The following is a 12,255-nucleotide window of genomic DNA, read 5'->3' as shown; positions in this document are numbered from 1 at the left end:
ATGAAAAGAAAATAGCAGATATTCTGGGTATAATTCTTCTCTCTGTATATTTGCTGAAAAATATTTTAGGGAAATCCCTACTCTCAAAGTGTCTTTGGAAGCAGTTATGACTCAGCCAAAACAAACTGTAAATATGTAGAAGACTCTAGACCAGGGCACTTGGTAGATGTTCAGAAGTGGGTACCAACTTGCTTATGTCTGTTGTGGCCTGATAAGCTGTCTGTGGGAAGGTGAGTGAAGAAAGCAAGAAGCCTGTACTGAACATTTTATAAATCAGATACTTGATTGCTAAATTTTGTCTATGTAAAAATTACTGGATGGCACCTAAGGATGTCTGAAAATGACAACATGCTCTATAGTGCTCAGGGTTACCTCTGATCTGCACCAAATGGACTAACTACACATTTGAGTCCTGGTTCATCAAGGCACTTACCGAGTGTCTCATGATATTCTTGCAAGCAAGATAAGAAATATCTTATACAGTATAGTTGAAAAAGTGCTTTTAGAAGCATTTTTGTATTTAAGAAATGTGGGCTAGATGACAGTATGCTTTGGTGTGTTTGTGGCCTACTGAACCCAGGCATTAGGGCAGTGTCTAGTGATTCCTCAGAGTGTAGACCTTGACTTGTCCTATTTGACATATTTATTAATGACTTGGATGAACATGTAGAATGTATGCTTACCATACCTATAGATGACATACACTACTGGGATTCTTAATATGCTGGATGATAGCATCACAAATATTTTTTAAAAAATGACTTCAAACTGGACTATGCCAGTAGCAATGAGATTTAATGTATTGGGGATAAATACAAGGTCTTGTCATTGGGTTCAAAAGGTCAACTGTAGAGCAAATCATACGATAAAGACCTGGGGGATGTGGTTGACCACAAGTTCAATAATAACAAACAATCTGAACTCATTAATAAAAAGCTAAGTCAATCTTCTACTTTATTAATGGAAGCATAGGGAGGTAATAACTGGTTAGACCACATTTGGAATACTATGTGTCATTCTGGCTGCCAGATTTGTAAAAGGGAACATAATACACTAGTGTGCAGATGAGGGTAACTATGGTGATGGGTCTGGAAATCACATTCAGTGAAGAAATAATTCAAGGAACACTTAGAGAAGACGCTGAAGCTGCCTTAAAATACTTGCAGTGTTGCTGTATTAAAAAGGAAGTAAATAATCTGTAATGTCCCAGAGGGTAAAACAAGGATGAATGAGTAGATGCTACAGAGGGATAGTTTCCAGCCTGACATAGACAGAAACTTTCTGAGTCACTGCTGAAATAAGCCGCGAATGTGACATTGGGAATTTTCCGAGGCGAGATGCTGTGCAAGGGACTCTTGCACTAGGTGAAAGAGGGAATGAGAAAACCTCTCCTAACCTGTGCTTTCATGAACTTTTAGGTAGCAATATTTGTAGCCGGGGCAGGACTTCAGAGGTAGGTACTGACCTCAGCTTGCTGTAGGAAAAACAAGACTGGGTCGCATGTACAGATCCAGGTTCCAGCCTGATCTTGCTTAGTTATAAACCATCTAAAACCAGCTGACTGACTACTCTTTAAGCCTCAAGCCTTTCATCGATAAAATAAACATAAAAATTATTGCCTTGACTATCTTAGGATTTTTGTGGTGATCAAAATTCACCAGGCTTTGTCTCAGGACTGACTACACTTGACTGCATTTATTTAGTCACTTAGGTCCTTGAGGGCAGGAGTTAATGCCTTATTCAGGGCAAAGGGTTTGGCCCTTGACAGTTCCTCACTTAAGGTTTGGTAGATAAATGAATGAGAGAACAGAAACTGAGTATGAAAACACTGTGGACGAGTGGAAGCTGTCAGTTTCCCCTCCCCCACCCGCACAGCACTTGAGAGAGAGTAGCGACAATGACTCCACTATGTTCTACTAAGAGCCAAAGATCATGAGAATTCTGGGATCTTCTTAGAAGAGAATTCACCTGCAAAAAAGGGATAATTTTAATCTGCCTTTTGGAGTTCAGCTGCTCATTCTTCTTTGCAATTTCAATGGCTCAGAAATTGCTTTTCATAAACAACTCAATGACATCCCATGGCTATTAAGATAAAAACCAAAATCCTTGACTGGATCGTGCAAGGTCTGGTCTTGAATTGCTGCACTAGCCTCCTCCCTCCACCCTGCTTTCCTTCACGAACATTACTGCCACCCTGGCATCTCGACCCCTGAAACGACCAGGCGACCTCTCTGAGCACCAAAGCTTCAAATATGCTGTTCTGTCTAGAAAAATCTCCCCCTTTCTTCTCTACTTAATGTCTGTTCATCCTTGAAGGCAAGGTCTCTTGCCCGGAGACACCACCCTTGGCCTCTCAAACTAGGCTGCTGTACACCCTAGCAGTGCAATGCTACCTCTCCTTGACAGCTCTCACCAGAGTTCACAGTACAATGACTTGTGTGATGACTCGCTTGCCCTCTTGTCTCCACACGTTATCTCCTTGAGGGCAATGGCTGCATTCCATTGTTGTTCGCTATATTTTATGTAGTCCCTGTACAAAGTTATAATGTCTGGCACATATTAGAAACTCAGTATTTGTGGATTGATGACAGAGCATGCTTTATGATGTTAGTTAAATGATAACTGTTATGTTTTCTTTGTACTGTTTATTTGTTTTAAAATTTTCAAAAGAATGTTGCCTAATTCTGACAAAAATAAGGCTCCTATCAGAAACTGAAATCTATAAACTATGTTAGGGCTCTAAACACTAACTCCCTGATAAGATCAAAATTATGACATAAAATGATCAATGTAAGCTTATTTTTTATGCCTACACTTATTTGCTGAATATCTAAAGATTTTTCTCCCTAATGTCAGCCTATCATCCACTGTAAAATTATGGGTAAGAGCACCAGTTGCTACTATAGGGCCTTTGGCTGAACAGCCATACGATGTCTTCTAACCAGGTGTGAGCCAGGGACATGGCCCCAGAAAACCCACACCAGCTCACAATCAGAACTTTGTGGTCTACATGCTATCAGGTCCTCCCAATAACTCTCGATCCAAAGAATACATCTTTGTGTGATTATAAAGTTATTTTCTGTATAGTCCCTTTCATATTCCACTTCAAAAGTATACATGGCACTGCCCTACTCACAAAACCAAGGCAGGGGCTTTTCATGACTGGCAAAAGCTAAAGGAGTTTTTTTTTCCCTGGCGGAAAATGGGGATTTTATAGTGTTTTAATTCTGCTTTTTAAGCTAAGCTTTGAAATTCACATCGTGTGCCTCAGACCAAGCGCTGAGAAGGGCTCCTGGAAGATGAACTCCTCCGACAGAAGGGCTGCTTCCTTTCATCAGAGGACACGGCTCCCTGGGCCCCCCAGTGATTTATGTGCCCTGGTCTATTACTGAGGAGATGTCGGTGAGGGCCTGAAACAAATCTTCCTCCAGAGTAGGAAGTAAACCGTGGTCTGCAGGACAGATGGCACACAGTTCCTCAAAGATTAATGGGAACCCAAGACTGCTGGTTCTCAGACCAGGGATGATAAGGGTGTTGGGAAGAGCACCTCCTCCTAGCTTTGAAGTATCCCTGACTACAAAGGTTTGAGGAAATTTAAAGGGAATGGGAATCCCCAAAATAAGGTGTGGCAGGCAGAATGCCTATTGTAAAGAATTCCCTAGACATATATAAGAGAGGCTTCAAAAATCTTCAAACCGATGGCAGGGAGTTTGGAGACCCTTGAGAAGCCTGCAACAATTATTTTGTAAATTCACAAGACCAGGAACATCTCCTAGGCTGCACAGATTCAGCAGATTGTCAGTGTTCATCAAATGAGGCCTGTAGATGGAAATCACACCCCTGGGTGGTCTGGGTTGACTACAAATTCAAGTCTTCAAGGCGAGTGTGGCCCCCAGGCTGCTCAGCCGTTCTTGCATCTGTCCCCTGGCCACGTTCTTCACCTCTTTCCACAGATAATGCTCTCCACGGCCTCCATCCCTATTGCCTCTCTCTTAGATGATTCATTCCATACTTGCCAACAAATTTAGGGCCACTGAGTATCAATTCACTCAGTTTCCTGGCCCCATGCCTCCAAGTTTCTCTCCTGACCTGTGTCAGAGAGGAGGATGTGGTCCTTCTGTTCAAGTGGAGTCACACTCGCTGTGCCTTGGACCCGGCTCTGCGGGCAAACCCCCCCACATCTCCCGCTCCTTGACTGACCCCTCTCCCACAGCATGGAAAGAGCCTCCTTCTCACCGATCTCACTGCTTCACGCCCTGCTGGCTCCTCGAAGGAGCAATTCTACCTGTTCCTTTACTTCCTCACGTACATTCACTCTGAACTTACAATTTCCAAGCGTTATCTTGCTTCCGTGTTTCCATTTCACACCCTGTGAACCTCCTCCGGGGGGCGCCCGTGCTCCTGCCCCGCCCCAGCTCTTCCCGACACTCTGCCTGTTCCCGCCCAGCCTCTCCTGCTGCGCTGTTCTTGTATGTTGGAGTTGCCCGGGGTGAAGCCTGGGATTCTTTTCCTCCTGCACAATCTCCCTCGGTAACCTCATCTCTCATTCATTTCATCAGTCACTCATTTATTCATTTGATATTTATTAAGATTTTACTGTGTTGATAGGCACTCTGCTGTAGGGCTGAGGATGAATAAGGCCAGGGATCTTGACTTGGTAGGAAGTTATTTAAAGAAATAACTGCAGTCAAATGTTACAAATATTACTGGAGCATGTAGAGGGGCTGGGCTGTGGGGAGAGACTTCATGGAGTGAAGAGAGAGAATGTCTTGGTAGTTGAGAAAGAATGTGTCAGGGGGACTGGGGAGGACAGCAGGGAAGGAATCCAGCTAAGGAGCTTCATCCCTAGCACGTGGTTCAGAGCACACATGTCGGAGTCAGGCAGGTCTGGATCAAACCCCAGGCCCTTCTCTGTTCACACATGGGAATTAGGCCACTTTATGCCCTGAGGTCTCAGTTTACATCTCTGTAACATGCAACCTTGGATTATAAAGGTTAGGTATGAATGAATGTAAAGTGCTTGGTACAATGCCTGGCATACAATTATTAAAGGATAATCATTATTATTACCATAAATATATTTATAACTTTAATATGTATTTTATAACCATTACAAAAGGACCTACTTCACCAGCTTGTTGTGAAGATCAAATGATTTACCTAATAGATGTGAAGAAACTTTCAGGAAGTATAGTACAGTATTGTTCATTCATAAAATGGAATGAAAGTCTGACACATGCTACAAGATGGGTGAACCTTGAAAATAACGCTAAGTGAAAGAAACCAGATACAAAAGGACAAATATTGTATGATTCAAATTATACGAGGTGCCTAGAACAGGCAAATTCAGAGACAGAAAGCACAATAGTGGCTACCAGGGGTTGACTGCAAAGGAGAATGGGGAGTTAATGTGTATAGTTTCAGTTGGGATAATAGAATAGATAGTGATGATAGTTGTACAACATTGTGAATGTGTTTAATGCCACGAAATTATACACTTAAAAATGTAAATCTTAGGTACAGCAGGAACAAAATGCTAGGTTCATGTGCTATTTTCAACAAAAATAACACTACTAACACCAGAGAAAGACAGAGATAAATCAGGACATTATATCAAGTGCTTCTCTCTGGTAAACTGTTATATAGTAGACCCTGGAGATACATATTTGTGTTTGAGAATTTATAACTTAATAGGAAGTAAAAATGTATACACATGCCCCTCACACAAAGACAAGGAGTTCAACATTTAGAGAACTATGTTTAAAAATAGGCACTGAAACTTTAGAAAAGGGAATTTTTCCTTGGGCCTTGGCGGGGTCGTCCGCCTCTCGCTGACCTGTGTTCCCTGACTGTTGATGTCAATGGCATCACTCCATTCCGTTGTCGTTCCATCCAGCAAGTCTACTCTCAAAAGGAGGCTAGGAAGAGAGTCTTTGGTCTTGCAGTCCGGATAACTGGAAATCTGATGATATAGCTCATGATGAATGGAGCACTCAGAAGGAACTTTTCTGCAATAAACCTCAAACTTTGGAATATCTGAAAAAAAAGAAGAAAAAGAGAGAAAGAAAAGGGATATGCAGACTTAGTTAGGCCTTGCAGACAAAGACTTAGGGATATTAAATATAATGTGCCAAGAAAAACTCCTCAAAGAGGGATGAGCAATAATTTTATTCAAACATTCTTCATAGGGTCACGGGTAACTGCTAAGTTTAAAATCTCCAGAAAGAATGTAGGTTTTGTTTTATTTAAATTCAATGTTATAGAGGATACCTTTAAGATTTTCCTTTATAAGTATCGTTACTGGACATCTGTTATGGAAGATTATTCGAGGACTTGGGTCTTCTGAGAGGGTTAAATAGATCACCCCAAAGTGCTCTTGATATGTCAGTGCGATAGCCCTAGAATGGAATAAAATCAGATAACAGAAATGGTTTAGAAGAATGCTTTCTCTTCTGGGATATGTTTACTTAGATTTGCAATATTCAGAACTCTGTTAACACCTTCTCCTTTGTAAATCAGAGGAAATGTTTTCCTAAGAAGGCCATCCTCTCATCTGGCAACTGCCATGCCCTAATGATAGGTTTACTGATCTTTTTTTCTGACAATAGTTACACATTTTCATCATAAAATATTTAAAAAGTGTGAACAATTACTTAAAAGAAAAAAACATATAACTACTACCACCTGAGATTTCAGCTAACCTTGTGCTGACCTTTCCTGCTCATTTTTCCTCTATGCAAATGTGCTCACACTCTTCAGATGGAGTGCCTTCTTCCTCAAAAGTGCTTGGTACTTTTTGGCAAAGTGGTACATTTTGGCAAAGGAGGAGCTGATGTGTTTTTAGAGAGACTACTAGGGAATTCAGGTGCTTTTTACTTTTTTTAATTCTAAAGGGAGGTAACTCAAAATGTTTGTTGTCAATTTTCACAAGATTATATTTTACAGGATCTCCATTTTGACTACCAGGAGCAAAGATGCATTAATTGGCATTAGAAAAATTGCTGTGTGGGCACAAGCTACCCTCTACAATGGAGAGAGAGAAATGTCCCAATTTAGACCTGTAGACTACCAAACAATATTTCATATCATTGCAGGAAAAAATAATTCTGGAATTTAAACTACATAGACTGATTGTTCAAATTAATAAAAAAATCAGGTATTTGCCTCACTGCATGCCGATGAAAAGGGGTCAACAATGCACTAAAGATTTTTCCATTTTCCATTTATCCTGTTCACCAGTGTGTGTCCTTCCCAGAGATTTTATTTGCCCGCAAATGCCGAGGTTAATATTTGGGGAAATAACATTAATAACACCACCATTAGAGTGCGCTGTTAGACCGAGGTGGGGGGGAGAGAGGAAGGGGAGCAGGAGGCGAATTCACTTTCCGAGCAGTCCTTGGATTGACACCAACGTTCCCTCCCCAGCCTGACTCTGAAAGAGCTGCGCAAGCCGACCTCAGAGAATTTCTTTTTTACTGCCAACAAAGCTGCGAGCCAGGACTTGTGGTATTTTCAATCTAATGCCTTAGTATTTATAGGTTTATATTTACATTCATACTGTATATATTTATATTAATATATCTTAATAGATATGATTAAATTATACTAATACAATCATGTCTTATAATTCTTAGAATTTTAAAGATTATTTCTAAATGAAATCTTACTTAAAATTCTGTTTCAGTTTTAAATATAAAAGTTTTGTTTTCTAGACCTACATAGGTTTATACCACTTTGAACAGTACTTCCTGAAACTTACCACACTTAACTCCTCCAATGAGACTATAAGGATAACCACTCCACTCCAGAGTTAGGGATGACGACTGTTTATAAAACGGGATGTCTCTGAACGTAATGAAGGAAGAAGGGATGTGTGTAGAGAACAGGCTTACTATTATGGATTACTTGAATTAGGAAGTTACCTGTGAAAATAGTACTACTAGAAATCTCTGCACACATCAAAAAGTTAGGACAGTGAAAATCTCAGTCTACAAATTCATAATCATGAGAATAATAAGCTACCTCTCATGAATCACAATGTTTTCTTTAGTGCTCCTCACATATACCATAAATAAGTTACTTCTGACAGTAACAGAAAGGACATATTGCATGCAAAACAACCATAAAATAGAAGTCCAGTTTGAACAAACAGTTACATGTCTCTGGCTTGACTCTGTGGTTGTTATTTGCATAATTGGTAATCAGTAATTGGAGTAACTTGTGTGCAGGAACAACCACAGAACAGAGTCTTCTGTGACTTGTGTTTATCTAAGTTATCTTTCTTAATGACTTTTAAAGAAAAATTCCATTTTGAAGTAAAAGCAAAATATGGGAAAAGAAAAAGTTTTTCCAACTTGAGCCTCTTATATTTTAACCCTTATTTCTCATCATTTGACAGAAGCTAAAAGTCATAAAAGAAGGCAATCTTTTCATTATGATGTATTGCTGCTATTCTTTGGAGAAACACCATCATTTCTTTCCAGTATAAGCTGCATAAGGGAAAAAAAGCTCATCACTAGCACACTGGGGGAACTCATATGTGATTATAACATTTGACCAATCATATACAATGTCTAGAAGCCATTAAAAGTAAATGTGGAACTTAGTTTTACGTGTGGTGAGCACTGCAACTACTCTCCAGTCTCTCCTGGCACCCTGATGAATAGCTATCAGGACAAGCAAAGAAGGGCATTCACATTTATGGAAAATACCTGGTACAAAATCCATTTTCCCTACAATTCTGGAAGGGCACAGCCACACTTTGCCTGGGAAAGTCTTGCCTAACCATCGCTGGCAGGCTCCAGCCCCGTGAGTGGTCAGCACCTGCGTCAGGAGCAAAGGCCAGCAAGATCTGCTTCTGAAGCAGGGATGCATCCAAAGGCAACTGACTGATGTCAGGCCTTAAGTCCCAGCAAGGCAGGGAGCTGGATTTCACAGCACGCTGCTCTCCACCTGGGCAGACGCTGAATGTAGCACTATCTGGAATGGGAAAATACTGGAAAAAGAAAGGACAACGCAGAGAGAGCACATTTAATATAGCAATACAGAGAAGTCAAGCTTTTTAAAGCACAGCTTCTAAGAATCCATAACTATGTATTCTCAGGAGGCAGCCAGGTTGGGGGACATGGGAATCAGAAATCTTGTTCCCATCTGAAAGCCCTAATGGGACAATTATAAGCAGTGGGATTAGGGTCTGCTTTTCTAGACATAATGGAACATGGTAAGGATGGGGGAATTTAAGAGTTCTCAGGATCCCCCAGGAACTGCAAAAACCCAGATGCTGTAGGGGCAGATGTGCCGCCTGGCGAGGAGGGACTCCTCTTCGGCAGGTCCGGCTGAACTGAGTGTGGCACTCTGGGGGACCTTGGGAAGAAAAGATTTGCTGGGATATACAACAGTGAATGAAGAGCTCAGGAGACAAGTTTTGTTTAAGGCTCATCCTGAGGGAGATGGAACCTGATTCCAACCGTCTGTTGGAATTCCACATGGTTTCTGGCATATTAGAGAGCCAGAATTTTAGACATGAAAAAAACCTTTAGAGATAATTTATTTGAACCTCCTCTTCCCCAGTGCAGGAAGCTGCCTTCCAGAGGCGACGACTTGTCCAACTATAGAGCCGACCAGTGGCCAGCTCCCTGCCTCCAGTTTGGTGCTTTCCCACTGTCCCACACTGGAACAGTGTGGATTATCATGTCTTAAAAAAAAATCCTCACAGCTGCCTACAGCAGGGGCAGGGTTGAAAAGAGGGCCGCTCCTCAGCTGCAGGGAAGAACGTGGGCCTTCCCTGTCTCTCCTGGAAGCTGAGGCGCATCAGGAGCTCAGTGATGCTGCTGGCTGTGACACTTGCTCAGTACCCTTAACTCACAGTACCTCATTTAATCTTCACCACAGACCCGCAAGGCATGCAAAATTATGCCCGTCTTCAGCCGAGGGTGTGTCATGATGGAAGCGCTGACCCTCTGTTTCAGGAAGCCCCAGGGTCGGGAGCAGCAGGAGAATTTCCAGGACATCTGTCAAATTCTCACCCATAGTATACATACTCTATTTCCCACCCGGGTGCTTCTGGTCACCTATTTATTTTATCAATACTTCAATGAACCAAGGTGGCATTCTATTGTGACATTTTTCTAAATTCTACAGTGAACTGTACACTTAGCAGAGTAAAACTTTCAGCCTGTTTTATTGGTCTAGTGTAATTTTTAGGAGGTAAAGGTAAGGGATGACAATAAATGCAGACGAAAGTAAAGAAAGATAATACTTCCTATATGAGAGCTTCAATAGCAGACCACTGAAACAACAGCAGACCACTTAGCACATTGTTTCTAAGTCCTTTTAAAATATCTCCTTATTCTTTCAAAATAAAACTTTTATTTTGATTGTATAAAGACCTGAATCAAAAATCCTTCTTGGATTTATTTTCTGCATATTCTGATTGAGAAGCTGACAAAATGAGCTGGCACATTTCACATTTCCTCGGAGCTCAGTGCTCCCGGACCTGTGGCTTAGAAGGGGCCCAGGGTCTCCCGCACAGCTCTGTCAGGCACCATGGCTGGGAGGCAGATGTTCTTTTCCACAGCCTCGGAGCCAGTCCTTTGGGTTAGCGAGCGTGCCAGATGAGTGTGCTGCAGCCTCTGAGCAGATGCGGCGCAGGCAGTACTAACCCAGCCGTGTGGCAGGACCTGCCGCTTCATAGGATTTCAGCTCATTCATTACCTTGGAAGCACTGAACCTGACACCCATGGCTTTAATTAAAGCACAAATAAATGAATTTCTCTTTACCTGTATTCAGTGTTAACTTTTCATTTTTTTAGGTTAAAAAAAAGTTGATTCTATTTATTGTTAATTTGGCAAACCTTGAGACAAATCAATCATGCCATGAACTGCTTACCTCCTTTCCAGAATGGGGCTTGGAGACAGATAATTGTGGTTTATAAAATATCTGATATGGCGTATTATTGATTATGGTAGTTTTATCTTCAATCTGAATAATTTGTATGCCTTGCTGTATCATGGAAGAAATGCAGAACTGACATAACTGCAAGACAATTGAGGAGAGAGTAATTTGAAAAATATTGCAAAGCATATAAAAATCTCTTGTTTTTAGGTCATTTTATCTATTGGTTTGCCTGGGACAGTACCAATTTTACCTTTTGTTTCAGAGTATTTAAGAGAGTCCCCTCTCAGTCTCAAAGATGTCCTAGCCCCTTAAAGGGGCCACTATATACTCTGTATAACAAAGTATTTTAGCAAATCAGTTATTTTTGCTGCTACTCTGTAATGACTTGTTTTTCAACCAATTCCCTCACAAAATATTTTTTTTACAAAATACTTATATATAAACAGATGCCATTTGTCTTTTTCAACATAAAATAATTCAGTTAAGCATTCTTTCTTCTTTTCCTCATGGCCATCTCAGTAGCTATCTTGCTGAACGCCTATTATGGACCAAGGGCAGTTCTGAGAGAACTCTAATAATGACGAGGAAGAAGAAAACAATAATGACTGACCTCATATATTGCTTTATTGTGTGCCACCTGTTTTAAGTACTTATGTGTATTAACTCACAGAATCCTCAACATCCACGCATGGTAAGCTACTATTATCCCCATTTTACAGATGAGGAAAAAGAGGCACAAAGAGGTTAGTAAGATACCCAAGGTAGCAAAGTCAGGAGGGTCTGGCTGGGGCTGGAAACTATGCAGCCTGGTTCTATGTTGCTGCTCTCGACCACATGTATCATCTCATTACCTATCTCATGTAGTATGAGGAACTGATATTCAGACATGTTATTACTTGCCTAATGATACCCATCTACTAAGTGGTAATGTCAGGACAGCAGTTCTCAATGTGTGGTCTGGAGACCCTGATGGGGGGTCTTCAAGATCCTTTCAGGAGGTCCAAAGGTTAAAACTATTTTCTAATAATACTAAGATGCTATTTATCTTTTCACTCTAATTCTTTCATGAGTGTATGGTGGAGTTTTCCAGATGTCATATGAAGTATGATGCTATTGCTCTCATGGCTAATGGAACATATGTTTGTATATTCTTATGTTTTACAGTTTTATTTTAATTTCTAATTTGATAAATATCCATAGATATAACCCACATAAAGAAATACTTTTTGGAGGTCCTCAATAATTTTTAAGAGTGTATAGGAATCCTGAGACTAAAAAGTTTGAGAAGCACTACTAAAGACCAATGAGATAGGAATATATATAACAGTATATTTTCCAACAGTTGGTTTATTTCTTCA

At 40.8% G+C, this 12,255-nt stretch overlaps 1 protein-coding gene across 7 annotated transcripts in view; it reads right to left on the bottom strand.

Annotated features, from left to right (window-relative positions):
* VPS13B (vacuolar protein sorting 13 homolog B) overlaps nt 1–12,255 on the bottom strand; it is an 861,603-nt gene that overhangs the window by 32,999 nt on the left and 816,349 nt on the right. For all 7 annotated transcript variants that reach the window (XM_073229878.1, XM_073229881.1, XM_073229877.1 and 4 more), the window contains 4 exons: nt 10,889–11,035; nt 8,712–8,995; nt 6,271–6,398; nt 5,837–6,036 (listed from right to left, as the gene is read on the bottom strand). In XM_073229878.1, the coding sequence (XP_073085979.1) occupies nt 5,837–6,036; nt 6,271–6,398; nt 8,712–8,995; nt 10,889–11,035 (759 nt within the window). The remainder of the gene's footprint in view (nt 1–5,836; nt 6,037–6,270; nt 6,399–8,711; nt 8,996–10,888; nt 11,036–12,255) is intronic.

This window comes from Manis javanica, chromosome 2 (genome assembly GCF_040802235.1).
Source record: "Manis javanica isolate MJ-LG chromosome 2, MJ_LKY, whole genome shotgun sequence".
NCBI classification, from domain to species: domain Eukaryota; kingdom Metazoa; phylum Chordata; class Mammalia; order Pholidota; family Manidae; genus Manis; species Manis javanica.
Note: the sequence above shows the minus strand (reverse complement) of the source record. Positions and strands in the feature narration are given on the sequence as shown.